This window comes from Dicentrarchus labrax, unplaced genomic scaffold (assembly GCF_905237075.1).
Source record: "Dicentrarchus labrax unplaced genomic scaffold, dlabrax2021, whole genome shotgun sequence".
NCBI lineage: Eukaryota > Metazoa > Chordata > Actinopteri > Moronidae > Dicentrarchus > Dicentrarchus labrax.
The window spans coordinates 7,871,885-7,886,650 of record NW_026136704.1 but is presented as its reverse complement, the minus strand read 5'-3'; the positions used below and the strand labels follow the sequence as shown (position 1 = coordinate 7,886,650).

The window sequence follows — 14,766 nt, the reverse complement described above, 5'->3', positions numbered from 1 at the left end:
AAGTTTCTAAACCAACAGGTATAAGGTTAAATGTTTCCTAAAGAACTGTATTCCTGTCAGGGTCTGGAAGGGGGATTTAGACGATCATGTGACACTGTAACTCTCCAGTGAAACGCAGACAAATAAAATTCTTTGATGGGTGTAGCAGTTATTTAAAAGATTCCCTGTGTTGGTGAAAGTTAGTTCGTTTTCCAGATGGCTCACTCACTCTTATGAAATTGCTGTGTATTATATTCTTTACTTTTTGGAAGTAAAAGAAGCTGGTTAATGCATACAGTCTCATATCTTCGTTTCACTTGGTCCAGCCAACATGCTAGTCATCCAACACAGTCCATCCAACGCCAAAAATGCTCATTCCATGATCAAGTTAGCAATAACAAAAAAGCCTTTTGAACAACTGCCTCCTGGGTGAAAGTCCTGCGTCATCCATCCACCCCACCTCCTCCAAACTGACACCGACACGGTATCCTCTAGTATATCAGTGGGTCTATGAAACGCTTTGGCACAACATATACAAGGACACCAGTGAAAATATACAGCCCATTCAGGAATAAGTTCATTCCAAGTAATTAATAATCCATAAATAAATAATAACCAAATTTCAGAGCGATCCATCGAGTAGTTGAGACATATCACTACACAACACAAAGTGAGCAGTTACCGTCAAGAGACATTGCTGTTAATGTGTGTTATTTCTAGTTCAAAGGTTAAAGAGAGAGGGTCATGGAGTGTAAAAGATCATTTGGGATCTGAAAAATTCTCCCATTGCATTCTGAAAATGTACAATAAGGTCAGCAAATAGTAATACTCGGGCAGAAAATGTATTTCTTTGCTCTCACTAGACTTTAATAATTCAGTAGGAGATTCCTGTTTCATTAGCTTTTTCAGCCCAGTTGGATGGATAACCATGTTCATAGAATCTTGTTTTCATTCTACCTGCCTTTTCACCAAAATCCTCTGTGGTTTGTCAAATCCCTCTCAGTCTAGAGAACTTACATTTGAAAAGTGCCTCTTCAGGAGTGTTGGGTATGAGCTAGTAGCTAACAAAAGGTTTATCTTACCCTCTAAAGAATTTAAGACAAAGAAATGGCACATTTATAACCCACAAGTACTTAAAAGGACCATCTCTATGCTTTATTACATGGAATATGCCGGATTACAGTTGAGTTTTGCATAGTAAGGTGTGTGTATCCTCCAGAGTAGTGATACTTTATAACTGCCTAGAAAATTCACTCCAAGGTCTCTTAACAGTGTGTATTACCATAAATCTTACCAAGCCAGTAATCGAGCTGTGTTACACACAACCATGGTGTTATGTTTCTTGGTATTTTAAAAGGTCCTTGATATTCCTCTCTGTCTGTACGAATTGTTCTGTCTTTATCAGGTTTAATTACCAAATCATTATTTATTACACATCAGAGCCATTTTAGAAAAGTTCTCATCACTGCGAATGCCATGCTCCATTCCACTAATCTGTAGAACATGTTTACAGAAATGTTTGACACATTATGACAGAACCTGATTTTATGTCTGAATGAACAGGGTGAGGCATTTCTCAGTTTAAAGCACTTGAATAAGTTCAAAGTCTAGTTCAAACACATCAGCATCTTGTATGGCAGCCTCTGTCATCAGTGAATGAATGGGTGTGTGAATTGGTGAATGTTGATATGTGTTGTAAAGCACTTTGAGTGGTAGTTAGGATAAAAAGTGCTCTATAAAAGCAGCCCATTTACTATCAGGCAACATTGGACAAACCCCTTAAAAAGAAGTGACAATTGATCAACACACTTTAAAGCTGCTATAATCAATATTCTTACAGTAACAATGGATCTATAATGTGATGTGTATCCCCCAACTCTTCAGTTCACCTCAGCCCTACAGAGCATTGTAGCATCTTTCAGCTCATTGTTTTGGTTTGGTTCAGCTGCAGTGGGCATATGGAGGACAAATATTGGAGGACCTAGCAGCTAGAGAGATACATATTTCCCTGAGGAGTTGTTGGAGATCAAAAAAGAGAGTTAAAAGGAGAGTGGATATTAATAATTACAGTCATCAGTTGACCAAGAAGACGACTCCATATGCTAATGTTGCCCTGTCTTCTGGATGTGTAAATGAACCACTGTTTGCTAACACGTTAGCCATATCGGGTTATTATGGTGATAATGTATCATGTTTGCAGCTTGTTGTGCTGCCCCCAAGTGGCCAAAAAATCAGTGTGAGTTTTCCAGAAATTTTACTAAAGTTCAGCACAGGCTGTGCCCTGGTGTTATTGAATGTTGGTGTGTTTTGAACAATAACAGAATAACTGCTTTTAATGCATTGCAGGTTATATTAATATAGTAAGTCTTGAAAATGGTGCCATAACAGTGGTGATAAGGCAGAGAGGCCAACATAGATAGTGAGGATAACTTTCACCAGGTTGGGAGGAGAAATATTTGGATGTCGTCAAACTTGAACAGAATCTAAACACCCCCACTTTTCATCTGAAATTAAAATAACACCAAAATATATAAACAAGAACCAAAGATCAGGGAGAAACCATTAAATCCAAAGTGGGTGTTTTACTGATTAATTAAAATCTGTATTGCTTTAACCCTTACTTTTTCCTCTCCACTTCTCCTGTTCTGTTCTCAGGCCCACCTTTCGTTACTTCACCTGGCATACGTGCGTGTTGGGCATCGTGGGTTGCGCCGTCATGATGTTCCTGATCAACGCCATCTACGCCTCAGCCAGCATTGCCTTCATGCTGCTGCTGCTTCTGCTGATTCACTACCTCAGTCCCACCTCCAGCTGGGGCTACATCAGCCAGGCTCTTATTTTCCACCAGGTCTGACACACACACACACACACACACACACACACACACACACACACACACACACACACACACACACACACACACTCACACACACTCCCAATGCTGCATTGTCATTACTAGAGCAACTAAAATCTCATCCTCTCAGCTTTACAAGAGCCTGTACCTCTGCCAAGCAATCGTTCTATCAGGTTTATAGAGACATGCAGACACACACACACAGACACACAGACACACACACACACACACACACACACACACACAAACAGACAGACTGATCTCGGCTGCCTCTGCATTTTAACACACACACATTTTCCCTTGGTCTCACACATACACACAACACTGCCTTGTCATTCCTACAGCAGCTATCTATCACTTTTATATCAGCTTTACCATAACACACACAACACACACACACACACACACACACACACACACACACACATCTGCATCTTTTCCCTCAGCAAACCTCTCTATATTTATTACACATACAAACACACACATGCAAACACACGCACACACACACACACACACACACACACACACACACACACACACACACACACACACACACACACACACACACACACACACACACACACACACACACACACACACAGAGCTTTACATCATCCAGCTCTCCATGTCCTCTATCTGGCGAGCCTGTTGCTCTCAAGGAGAGGGGGCATCGTTGCCAGGAGGGCCCGTTGCCGAGGGGAACCGTTGCCAAGGCTGCGGGCAGGGGTTGTGGGCAGGGAGGGTGAGGGTGGTTGGGTTTGCCAGCAGCTTGTCAGGAGGCAGAACATTATTACAACCACTTAACTTATTGAGTTTCTCCTCCTGTCCTCCTTCCCCTCCTTCCCTTTTCTCATCCTGTTCTACTTCTCTCCCTCCTCTGCTGTTTCTCTTAAGCCAAGACAGCAGCTACAAGCAGGGGTGGGGCCAATCTCATTGACCACCCATGGGGATATTTGAAGTCGGAAGGTGATAGGTAGTCAGCTTATTAGTATCATGGATGGATTACTGAACAGGCCTACTAGGTACAGGCCCAGGGCCCCTGGACCAGAGCCTCTGTATGAAGAGACTATTAACACACAAAACAACTACAAAGCAAATGCAAAACGGCCACACATCAACACGCAAAATAACCACAAAGAGATGCAAGACAGCAAACACCACTTGTGTTATTAAACGATGACGTCTTTTAATCACAAGACAAAACTCAAATTCATTCAGAGTTGTTTTATGTCTCTTTGAGTCTGCGTCTAGCTCCTATGCCGGAGGAGTGTGGGGCCTTTTACAAGTCTGTGTCCGGGACCATTGTCTCATATTCTGTCTAAAACTGTAGGCTATTTAGAGTTATAGCAATATATTATTTCAGATTAAAATAAAAGTTGTTTATTTGGCATTCATGTATTACACCAAATGAAGAATGCAACTATTAATAATGTACAGTTTATTATTGCCAAGACTCAAGGATTTACATGTGCGCAAACACATTTTACTCATTTTACAAAACTTACTTACCTCCTTTCGTTAAAAATGGGCCCCAATATGCAGATTACACTAATAGGACTAGCAGAAGAGGCCAAGTCTGTGCATGTACATATCTCATACATGCACTCATCTTCTGCTCCTGCACCCCCCCCCCCAACAGTAGCCAGTGTGGCAGGGTGCCAACTGGGTGACATTGAAGCAGGGACAGGGGACACAACAGCTCACAACAACAAAAAACACACTGGGAGATAACAGACGGCTGACAACAGTGTTTAGGAGAGAAAGAGAACAAAGAAAAAGACAAACTGAGGCAAGAAACGTTGATGGTATCATGGGAGGGGAAGATATAGACAGAATATAAGCAGGCAGAGGGGATGAGTGATTGAGAAACTAAGTGATGGATGAGACTGAAGCGACACAGAAATGATGATAGCCTGATGGATGAGAAGACAGGGGGAAATAGAGATAAAGAGAGACAGATGATGAGATGAGTGGAGGCAGTTGGACTTCGCCTCTGAGGCCTAGTTTTTTGGTTTTTTACGGCAATTAGCGGACGGGAGCATGAAAACAGTTATGGTGATTATGGTAATAATGTTGGAAACAGTTGCATCTTCATTCTTGATTGATGGCTGTATAGACACAAACGTACACTCGGCAGCTTCAGGACCTTGAGCTAAACTTGTATCGCCAAGACAGTCATTAGTGGCACAAATGTTCTGGTTCTTTTTTAGGCTAAACCCGTAAGTGGAGCTGCAACACAAGGAAATTTCTTTCAATTTTTCTACAATTTCAGAACATTTAGTCTATTAAACGCACCCTGAAAGTGTTTTCAAGTATTTTTAGTCTTTCTCAAGTGACGCCCTCCTGCTTTAATTGGCTAGTGCTTTAGGCCCCACTCCCTCCCCCTAAACTTGAGGTGATTGCTTGACTCCAGTAAAGTTCACTTTCTTCACGACATCCCCGGTCTGCTTGCGTCAGATATGATTTGCTCTCCGACTTTGTAACACCAAGACAGTTTCACTCACTGCACTTTTAATAAGGACCATTCAAGAGTGCGAAAATCATGAAAACCATAGAATTATCCTTTAAAGCTACCCTTCATCTCTCAAAGAGGTGAATCCAACAGTGTGAGGAGCAGCTTTAACATGGCGGACATGCCGTCACTGAGTTAATAGTCATTAATGCCAATGAGGGTATAAATGGAGTGTTAATCATTCCTAGTAGACTGGAGGTTTAGATCTAATGTTTGGTTCCACTTGGTTACATTTCCTTAATGGTACCTTGATGCAACCTCATCAACACACTCTCAGAATCTTAATGACGGTTGTGTTATAGTGTGCATTATAATAGAAACTGATGCACGCTAGCAATTAAGCGCACACTCAGCAATCACAGAGGGGACATTTTTACCAATAAGAGTTTGATTGACACATGTGTATGCATGCGTATACGCATATAAACAGACGGAACAAATATATACATACAAACAACTTTTGATGCCTCCCACAGAATATTATCTTAATGAGATGTTGATAAAGCATATAATGTGTTTCTACATGAGATAAGCTACAATACAACAGCTCATACATACTTGTATTGTACTTGGACAGTGGTCACTGTGGCAGTGTGACAGTTACATCAGAAAAATTGAGTTTACTTCTTATTTTACTTTTGGGATAAAACAATTGAAATGCTGTGTGACATTTTAACACACACACAAAGTGAGTCAAAAAGTCAGTGAACTGATTAAGTAATGTCAGTTAAACAGCAATATCTATGTAACGTTTGCTAACATCAGCCACCATAAGTATAAGTACTGCTACAGCACAAAACTTTTGTCATTCTTAACATCATATGTAAGAGGAAGATTGTGCTGTTTCTTCTTTCAAAAGTTACATGGCCTCACTTAAAAGTAAGTAGGTAGACAGCCACGTAGGCCAGCCAATCCTTTCATTCAGGCAGAATGAAGTGATTGGATTGGGCTTATTACAGACCTGTGACTGCTACAGGTACCAAATTTTTTTATTTAAATTAGTTTAGAGCATTTGATTTATTGATTGCTGTCGGGATGTAAAGAGAATTTCAACAAATATGCCAAAAATGCTTCTGAAATATATTACCTACTCTAACTTTAAGTCAAAAGATAGACGGGAAAGTCCACTGATCCATATCATGCAACTAATTTGCTTAACTGAGTTTCTTGGCAGCTCATTCAGGTTATTGAAATCACTTTCATCCAGTCCACTCCTCTGACACTGCCAGATCTGTCGTGGTGGCTTTTGAGGGATTTGTTTTTCTTATGTATTTGTCTTTAAGACATCAGAGAATAAATATCTGGGCATGATAAATCACATTTTGGGAACAGTGATCAGTGAAATAAAAGTGGTAGCCATTGATCATATCACATGATCTTCATCAGCAGATGACAATGTTTGCCATGTAATAAGCTTAAGTTACTAAATTGACCTTGTGGTGAAATTGTTTTGTCATTTGCATATCTGCCAGTTTAGTAGTTCAGGTTTGTGAGTTTGTGGCCATCTGGAAAAATGTCTAAAAATGTTTTTATCAGTTATTTTGTGCACCAGCCAGGAAAAAGCCAACTAATATTCCTGTAGTGTTTCAGTGGTATTTTATTATCATCCTTGTATTCCAATGAATTTCACAAAATAAAATTCCTGAAACGGGTGAAATGAATTTTGATTAATTACCTCATCCTAAACCTGACTATACTATAGTTTTTGATAGTCTTCAGCTAAAATATATAAACAAGCTGTTGGAGCTGAGGGGCTCAAATATACACTCATACCATTAAAATATGCAGTACCTGCACCTCTCCCTACATCAAATAAGCTCTTTAACATTGTTGTTTCTAAAGGGTTTTACTTAACAAATGTATTTTCCTTGTGCAAAAGAAATTATATAATGTAAATGTGAAATTGACTATTGGGTTTATTATACACTGCTGCATGAACCCCATGTGAAATCTTAATGCACCAATGATCCATAAAAGTTACTTCCCCTTTCTGCACACGTCTCCAATCATGGACGAAAAGCAAAACGTGAAACCGACATTAAATATATGATTGATTATCTTCATGTCTATATATGGCCAGTTTCTCCTTGCTTAATTAAAACACTGCAATGATTTTGCGAGCAGAAGGATTGTCACAAATAAAATCTGTGGGCTGGCAAATACGTGTTATGCAGAAAATCTCCAGTGCAAGTGTTGTAAGCATGTTTGTGCAAGTTACATCACCTGCATGGAAGTTCAGTGGTCCAGAGTCCACTGGTAGGATTGCAGGGTTAAATAAGAAGGAAGACAGGGGTGAAGATAACAACATGTTTCACAATAACAACCCTCACCCCAATTCTCTCGACTCCTTATAGGTGCGTAAGTACCTGCTGATGCTGGACGTGAGGAAGGACCACGTCAAGTTTTGGAGGCCTCAAGTCCTGCTGATGGTTTCCAACCCTCGCAGCAGCGTGGGCCTCATCACCTTCATCAACGACATCAAGAAAAGCGGCCTCTACGTGCTGGGACACGTCCAGCTAGGAGATCTCAGTAAGAACACTGAAATTCAGTTCAGCCTCCAGAAACGGACCTGCTGTTAAGTCTCTGATTATGTTCGGCTCTGATGCCTGTTACATTTTATCTACTTAACACCCAGTACAGCCATGATGGAAATCAGTTAGCTTTCCTGTGAACCATCGAGAAAGTACTCTGTGAAGTTCTTTTGCGTGACAACAAAAGCTCATTAGGAGTACTTGAACGTTTACTTCTGCACCATTTCTGGCACAGTGTGACAGGGCAACTATTAATTATGAGCAAAACAAATCAGGGCTGGTGATGGGATATAGTTTTTGCATAATTTAACATTAACATGACATTTAGACAAAACTAAAAGCTTGTTGTTTTTTTTGACTGTCAGTATTATTGCTGAATTTTAATAGCTATTTGTCGTACAACTCTTTTCTAGAACATGTAGCAATATTGCCACTTTACTTTAAGTGTTTTCACTCAGAACCAGCTCAAAATAACTGTAAGGTCTTTTCAAAATGTGTAAGTATACAAATTATCAAAATGCCTGAAGCAGTGCATCATTCAATAGACCTTTTCACCATGCTAGACCTTTTTCCATGACATCGGCTCGTCTGCCGCTATTTTATTTCGAGGGAAGCAATCACGCACACAATGCTCTGGAGGCGTCTCCTTTCTTTTCTGCAGAGGACCACACTTACAGACTGTAAAGGAGCAGGGTCATTGATTGTTTTCTTTGTCTTTCGAGGGTTTTGTTGGGGAGGGTTATGTGTTGATGGGAGACTGGGACGGGCCCTGAATGGAGTCTTCAGAATCCAAATCCTCTTCATCTGCTTCACAGTGGCAAAAAAAAGACATGTTCATTAGCCACTGAAGAGCCCTTCTCTCATTTTGAGTACTGTCGAGGCTCTTGGTCTTGAGAATTATGAAGGAGTCATTCATTCACATAATTGCACTGAAGAGGAGTTTGTTGCTGAGAACTCCCAGCTACTTCCAAACTGCCCTCCTAATGTATTAGGAGGGTTGTCCATTTGTTCTCTCACTTGTCTGGCAGCTGTGTGCTTTTACGCTGAATGCAAAGGATAGTGTTAGAAGTCGGAAGAGGTCCTAACGCAGCTTAAACTACCGCAGGAATTGTCTCTGAAGCTTGCAGATGGGGCCTCTGCATTTCTCTCTACATACATATTGATGGTTTTTTTGGATGATTGATCACCTGCCTGCCTGTTTGTGCTCCCCTGTATCTTTCTCTCTGTCTCACATTCTGTCTGTGCTGTCATTTGTGCTTGCATCTTTCTCTCTGAGCCCCCCCACATCTCAGCATCTTGTCTCGTATCTCTCTCACGCTGTGCCTCTAATTCCAGCACTGTCATACTGACTTCTCTGCTCTTTCCTTTGACTTGTATATCAATTGTTCTTGGCCTTCTCTTTCCTTTACCTTCTCTGAATCCCAATATGCTTCTATTGAACTGTCAGTTATATTTCTAACGGCATACTTTTTTGTTTTCTTCCACCCTCCCAGACACCTTACCATCCGACCCTCTGCAGTCCCAATACGACTCCTGGTTGTCCCTGGTGGACCATCTGAACATCAAAGCTTTTGTCAACTTGACGTTGGCTGATTCTGTGCGTCATGGGATCCAACATCTCCTCTTCATCTCTGGACTAGGTCAGTGTCACCATCACCTTCACAAAAGGTGCCTGTCGGTCAGTAACAACATTGGGGAGACTACATTGATATCTGGGATTACAGCTGCTGATAGCTTAAGCAGATTTGTGTGCTGTGATTTGAGATTTCTGTCCTTTTACAGGCACTAAAATTACAATTATAGCCGCTATGTGAAGTATTTTATGTGATTACAGTATTTTTCTAGGTTTTTGTTTGGAGGGAAAAAAAACAGACAATCCTTTCAAATTCTACACATAGTGGCTTTAAAGCTTCAGTTTCATTCAACACTTACACCTTTCACTGGAACTATCAGCACTTCCATTTTACTTTCATTTTGTTTCAGCTGCCACATCAGTTTCTTTCAGTGCTTCAAATGTCAAGTACAACATCATGTTCTTAAATATGTAAAAACCTGCGATTACTGCCATACAAAGGCATTTCAAACACATTTCAACAGTTTCAGATGTTTCCACTGCACATTTTTAGCTCATGAGCACACATTTAAATCTTATAAAGAGCAGCCATTTTTTCTAGTTTATTTATTTCAGCTTGTTTCCAGGCACGTATTGTACTTCAGGTGTAGTTTTTTTTTCTGACTGTAGTTTTAATTTTTGTTTCAACACTACACTAATATTTTGGAATGCTCTCCTCTTCAGTAACACCCACTGTGAACTGTAAATAGCTTTGACTCTGAGTGTTTTTCTATTTCTTTCCTTGTTATTTGCTATCTTCCTACTTTCCTGAGAATTGTCACTCATGTCTAACTCTGACCAGTCTTTTTTTCTCCAGCCCTCTCTCTTATCTCTCTTTGACTTCCCTCCAGTTCTCACTCCAGCACTTGTCTTCTTCACAACTGTCTTACTTTCCTCTGATAGAAGGACTGACCCTCTACCTCTACCCTTCACTTAACTACTCCAAAAATCTATGATAATGATAAAGAAATGATTTGCATTAGATTCTAAAAAAAGGTCTTGTCCCTCATTTTTCTTTTCTCCTCTTTCTAGGTGGGATGCGTCCTAACACCCTTGTCCTCGGTTTCTATGACGACTGTCTCCCAAATGACAAGCTGATTGATCCGTCGCTGTCTACCATCCAGTGCACCGATCCCTTGGGCCCCTTGCAGGAGCTTGAGCAGCAACCCCCCCTTTTCCACTTTTCCTCCCTGCGGGGGTCCAGCGACAGACAAGATTATGGTGAATTTGGAGACGGGAAGGTTCTAGGACCCCAGGAGTATGTAGCGATCATTGCCGACGCCATGAAGATGCTGAAGAACGTGGCGCTTGCCCGATATTTTAACAACTTTGACCGAGCCCAGGTCCTCTCCCCGCCCTCCTCCTCTCCAGGGAAGGGAGCTGTGTACGTTGACGTCTGGCCGGTGAACCTCCTGCGTCCCGACAGCAGTAGCTACGTCGATACCTGCTCTCTGTTCCTGCTACAGCTAGCGTGTATCCTGAACATGGTGAGAGCCTGGCGCAAAGCTACGCTCCGTCTCTTCCTGTGCGTGGAGCAGGGACGAAGCGTGAGAGGCTCGGAGGAGAAGCTGGGTCAGCTGTTGAAAGAGTTGAGAATTAAAGCTCAGGTCTACCCCGTGCCCTGGGACCAGCAGGTGGCGCTACACTGGCAGCGCCAAGGCGAGTGGGGCAAGAAGCAGCAGTCGCAGTCCCCTGATACCACTGAAGAAGAGAAGAAGCAGAAAGCAGAGATGGAAGAGGAGAACGAAGACGATTACGTTAATAGCTTCCCGAGCAACGCTACTCGCCTGTCCGATGACTACCTGTCAGCTGTCAATAAGCTGATCCTGGACACGGCCCAGCCCGCCCCTGCTGTGCGTTTCCTGTATTTGCCCCGACCCCCAGCTGACACCCGCCGCTACACCACCTACTTACACCAGCTGGAGCTATTGACCCAAGACCTGGGCCCCACGCTGCTCATCCACGGCGTCACGCCTGTCATCACCACTGACCTTTGAGCGATCCCCCTCCCTCAGCTGCTGAGGGCTGGTGAGTTGAGCAGTGTCCCCACCAGCTGCTGATGTTCTCTCTGAAGGTGTGTTGACCACTTTTAGTGCAGCATCACTGCAGAGCTCCGCAGTGCCTCTGTACTGACCTCTCCACCCAACGACAGACTGGGGAAAAGTAAACTGCCTTGAAATTTGACCCAGACAGGGACGCCACTGCTGACTCATTGATACCATCTGCACTGCCTCGCAAAATTAACGTAGAACACACAGTCTCTAGAGATACAGCCTATTTTTAAATATTTAAAATGAGGACTGGATAATATACTGGGCCACTTTGATTCCAAAAATCCTGACTGTCTACATGTTTAACCCTTCTTTATTTTTAATGTTTTTTTCCACTTGTATTTCTGGTATTCCCATCAAACTTCTGAAGGCACCGTGATGTTAATCTTTTAGGTCAACCTTGTTGCAATTTAAGCAATCAGAAACAATCAGACTGTGATTAAATGAACCAAAGTGAACTTTTCAGACAAATGTACAACCTGCCAAGCAGGAGAGTTAAAAGCAGTATAAAGTAGAATAGGATATTATTTTTTAATCCATTTGTACCCATGTTACAATGCTCACCAATGGTCAGCAAGCTGACAGACCCACAGGGGATCATTTATATTTCCAGCGCACCTCCATCACTCACCAGCTACTTCTTCATCCACACAGTAGAGAGAGTGCTCTATTTCCTGATACATTCTAACCTGAATTGGCAGTGTTCCCTGACTCCCCTTTCTTGAAATACTTTCTTGGTGTGCTGCTGCTCAGATTCCTTCAAATGATCATTCCATATGCCTTCAGATCAAAAAGTGCCTTGCCTGTTAGGGAGCAAAAGTTTGGACTCATTCCATCACGGACAGAAAGTTGGACTGCATTACACCTTGAGCAGTCATTTGCAGGAAATCTGCTTTTCCATTTTAGCAGCTTAAACAAAGGAAACAGTTGAACACAAACGTCTACGGTGCTACTACGGAAGTCTTCAAAGTTTTATTCCAAAAGTGATTTTATGTGGGATCTCAGGAAGACATTCCTCCTTTTTTCCAAATGCACTTTTGTTCTTCTTCTGCCAAACTGCATGTTGTGCAGCTCCTTAAACATGTTTACAGCGCCAATACCTACTGTGATTACCCACCATATTTTATTGATTGTTTTTATGTATTTTAGGTACTCTGTAACTTTTAGAATTGTTTTTACTCACTAGTGACCAAACTGCTTGACCAGACTCAACACTGATGTGCCTACAGTAAATTAATTTTAATATTAGCTCAACTCTACAGCCTCAGCTTTTACTTTAAGCATTTGTAATGTTTCAAGTGAACTTTCGCTGAACAGTGGCCACAAATGGCATTTACTGGAAACTGGTAAATACTAAAACATAGTGTACCAGTAGCACAAGAACAGACCCTGAGTGTACTGACTTTAGAAAGGTACTTTTTATTGCTTATACATTGAACCTGTCATTTTTAAGAGAGGAAATTGATATTTCTTCCATCAAAAGTTACATAAGCATCACCGTATTACAGTGTTGTACTTCCCTGACATCAGTGTCAGTTGCAGGTTTGTTGTAAAAGAAATAATCTAAAGGGTTGGCATCCTTGAAGTTTAAATATCTGAAGCACAAATAGATTCTTTGAGTTTAAAAGACTTGTCCTGACAATCTTCATCACACTGACTTTGACACAAATGTGAGGTTCAGATCCATATTTGAAGACAGACTGGTACTTGGATTTGGACTAATCTCGATCTCCCTGTGTTTGAAATGAGAGATATGTTTACTTGTAGACCAACTGGATCCTATTTCCACAGATGGGTTCTTGTTTGGACACTACATTCCTCAACAAACCATTGTCACTACATTACTTCAAATCTTTGGCTCTTGAACTCACAGGAGTGCAAAAAAACCAGCCAGCACCTGCAGGACACACTCGTTTACTGCAGAGATGAAATGTTCAGTGATTGATTTTCTGTTTAAATCTAAAAATATATATGTATACTTTACAAGATGTAAACTGAAATTACATAAAAAAGAAGTTTGTTTTACGTGTCTTTCCTTTTCTTTTTTTTTTTTAACTTCCTCAGGAGATTGTTTTTCGAAAGCCAGATCAAACTTAACAACCCCTCAGAGTGTCCGGACTTTGTTTCATTTCAGCTGAAGACCAGTTTGTGCGTCTCAGAGCTCAGAGCTGAGGGTTTTTTGCGTCCGCTGCACTTGTTTGTTTGAGGTAAACCTTGGAAATAGAGGCTGAGATAGCTCAGCAGCTCAGACAGAGAGATACTGGAGGGTGCCAGCCAGCCAAATTACCTTGTCCTACAGTCACCCTCGCCGCCAACCAGGCAGAAATGGATTCCATCTCCGCTCTGAGGTGAACAACAGATTGGAGAAATAAGCCCAAATAACCATCGATATCTGTTCAGGAGGAGGGAGGCTGACATTTATCACTGAGGGAAGGACCCCAGCTCTGAGAGGATTTTGTGTGTGTGTGTGTGTGTGTGTGTGTGTGTGTGTGTGTGTGTGTGTGTGTGTGTGTGTGTGTGTGTGTGTGTGTGTGTGTGTGTGTGTGTGTGTGTGTGTGTGTGTGTGTGTGTGTGTGTGTGTGTGTGTGTGCGTGTGCAACAAGATAGATTCAGGTTTTCTTCATTTGTTCATGTGAGGTTAATAAAATACTTCCATGAAGAGAAATGAGTCTAAATACTGGTGACAAATGCATATACCAAGTGATGGTGTTCACAGACATATAGCAACCAGTTTGAACAAAAAACAGTTTTACAAAAAAATACAACCCACCTTGAATAAATGATTCGGCATATATAGTCCTGTTCATTCATCTCAACATTTGCTTCCTGTACATATAAATAATCTCATCTGAAAGTGTTTTTTGGGATTAATTTGCATATTGTCGAATGTGTCTTACAGGTGTGGACAGTGTTGCGCCTGTTGAGGAGTTTTGAGACTCTTCACAGCCTCTCATTCACAAATCCATGTTGCATTTAAGTGCTGGCGGAAAAAAACTCAAACAACCAGCTTTTCAGTGCATTAATGTGCAATTTCACCTGGGTAATACTGTCGATGGGTGGGCCCTGTTCGTCACATGTTGATAACTGAGTGATGTTTAAGGGTAACATTGTGTTGGCCTTTTGTCATTTGAACAGTATGTATTTAAATGTATGGAGTTTACTTGCATTGTAAGTACAGACTTTATTCACATGGATAGAAACAACTTATTTTAAATTCAGAATAAGTT

The 14,766-nt window shown here is 41.4% G+C and overlaps 1 protein-coding gene across 1 annotated transcript in view; it reads left to right on the top strand.

Moving 5' to 3' along the window:
• The window catches only part of zgc:153039 (uncharacterized protein LOC767698 homolog), a 62,928-nt gene extending 49,364 nt beyond the window's left edge, over nt 1-13,564 (top strand). The window contains exons 10-13 of the mRNA XM_051396515.1: nt 2,635-2,827; nt 7,700-7,874; nt 9,370-9,516; nt 10,521-13,564. Coding sequence (XP_051252475.1) covers nt 2,635-2,827; nt 7,700-7,874; nt 9,370-9,516; nt 10,521-11,485 — 1,480 coding nt within the window. The 3' untranslated portion in view covers nt 11,486-13,564. The remainder of the gene's footprint in view (nt 1-2,634; nt 2,828-7,699; nt 7,875-9,369; nt 9,517-10,520) is intronic.
• Nucleotides 13,565-14,766: the final 1,202 nt, after the last annotated feature.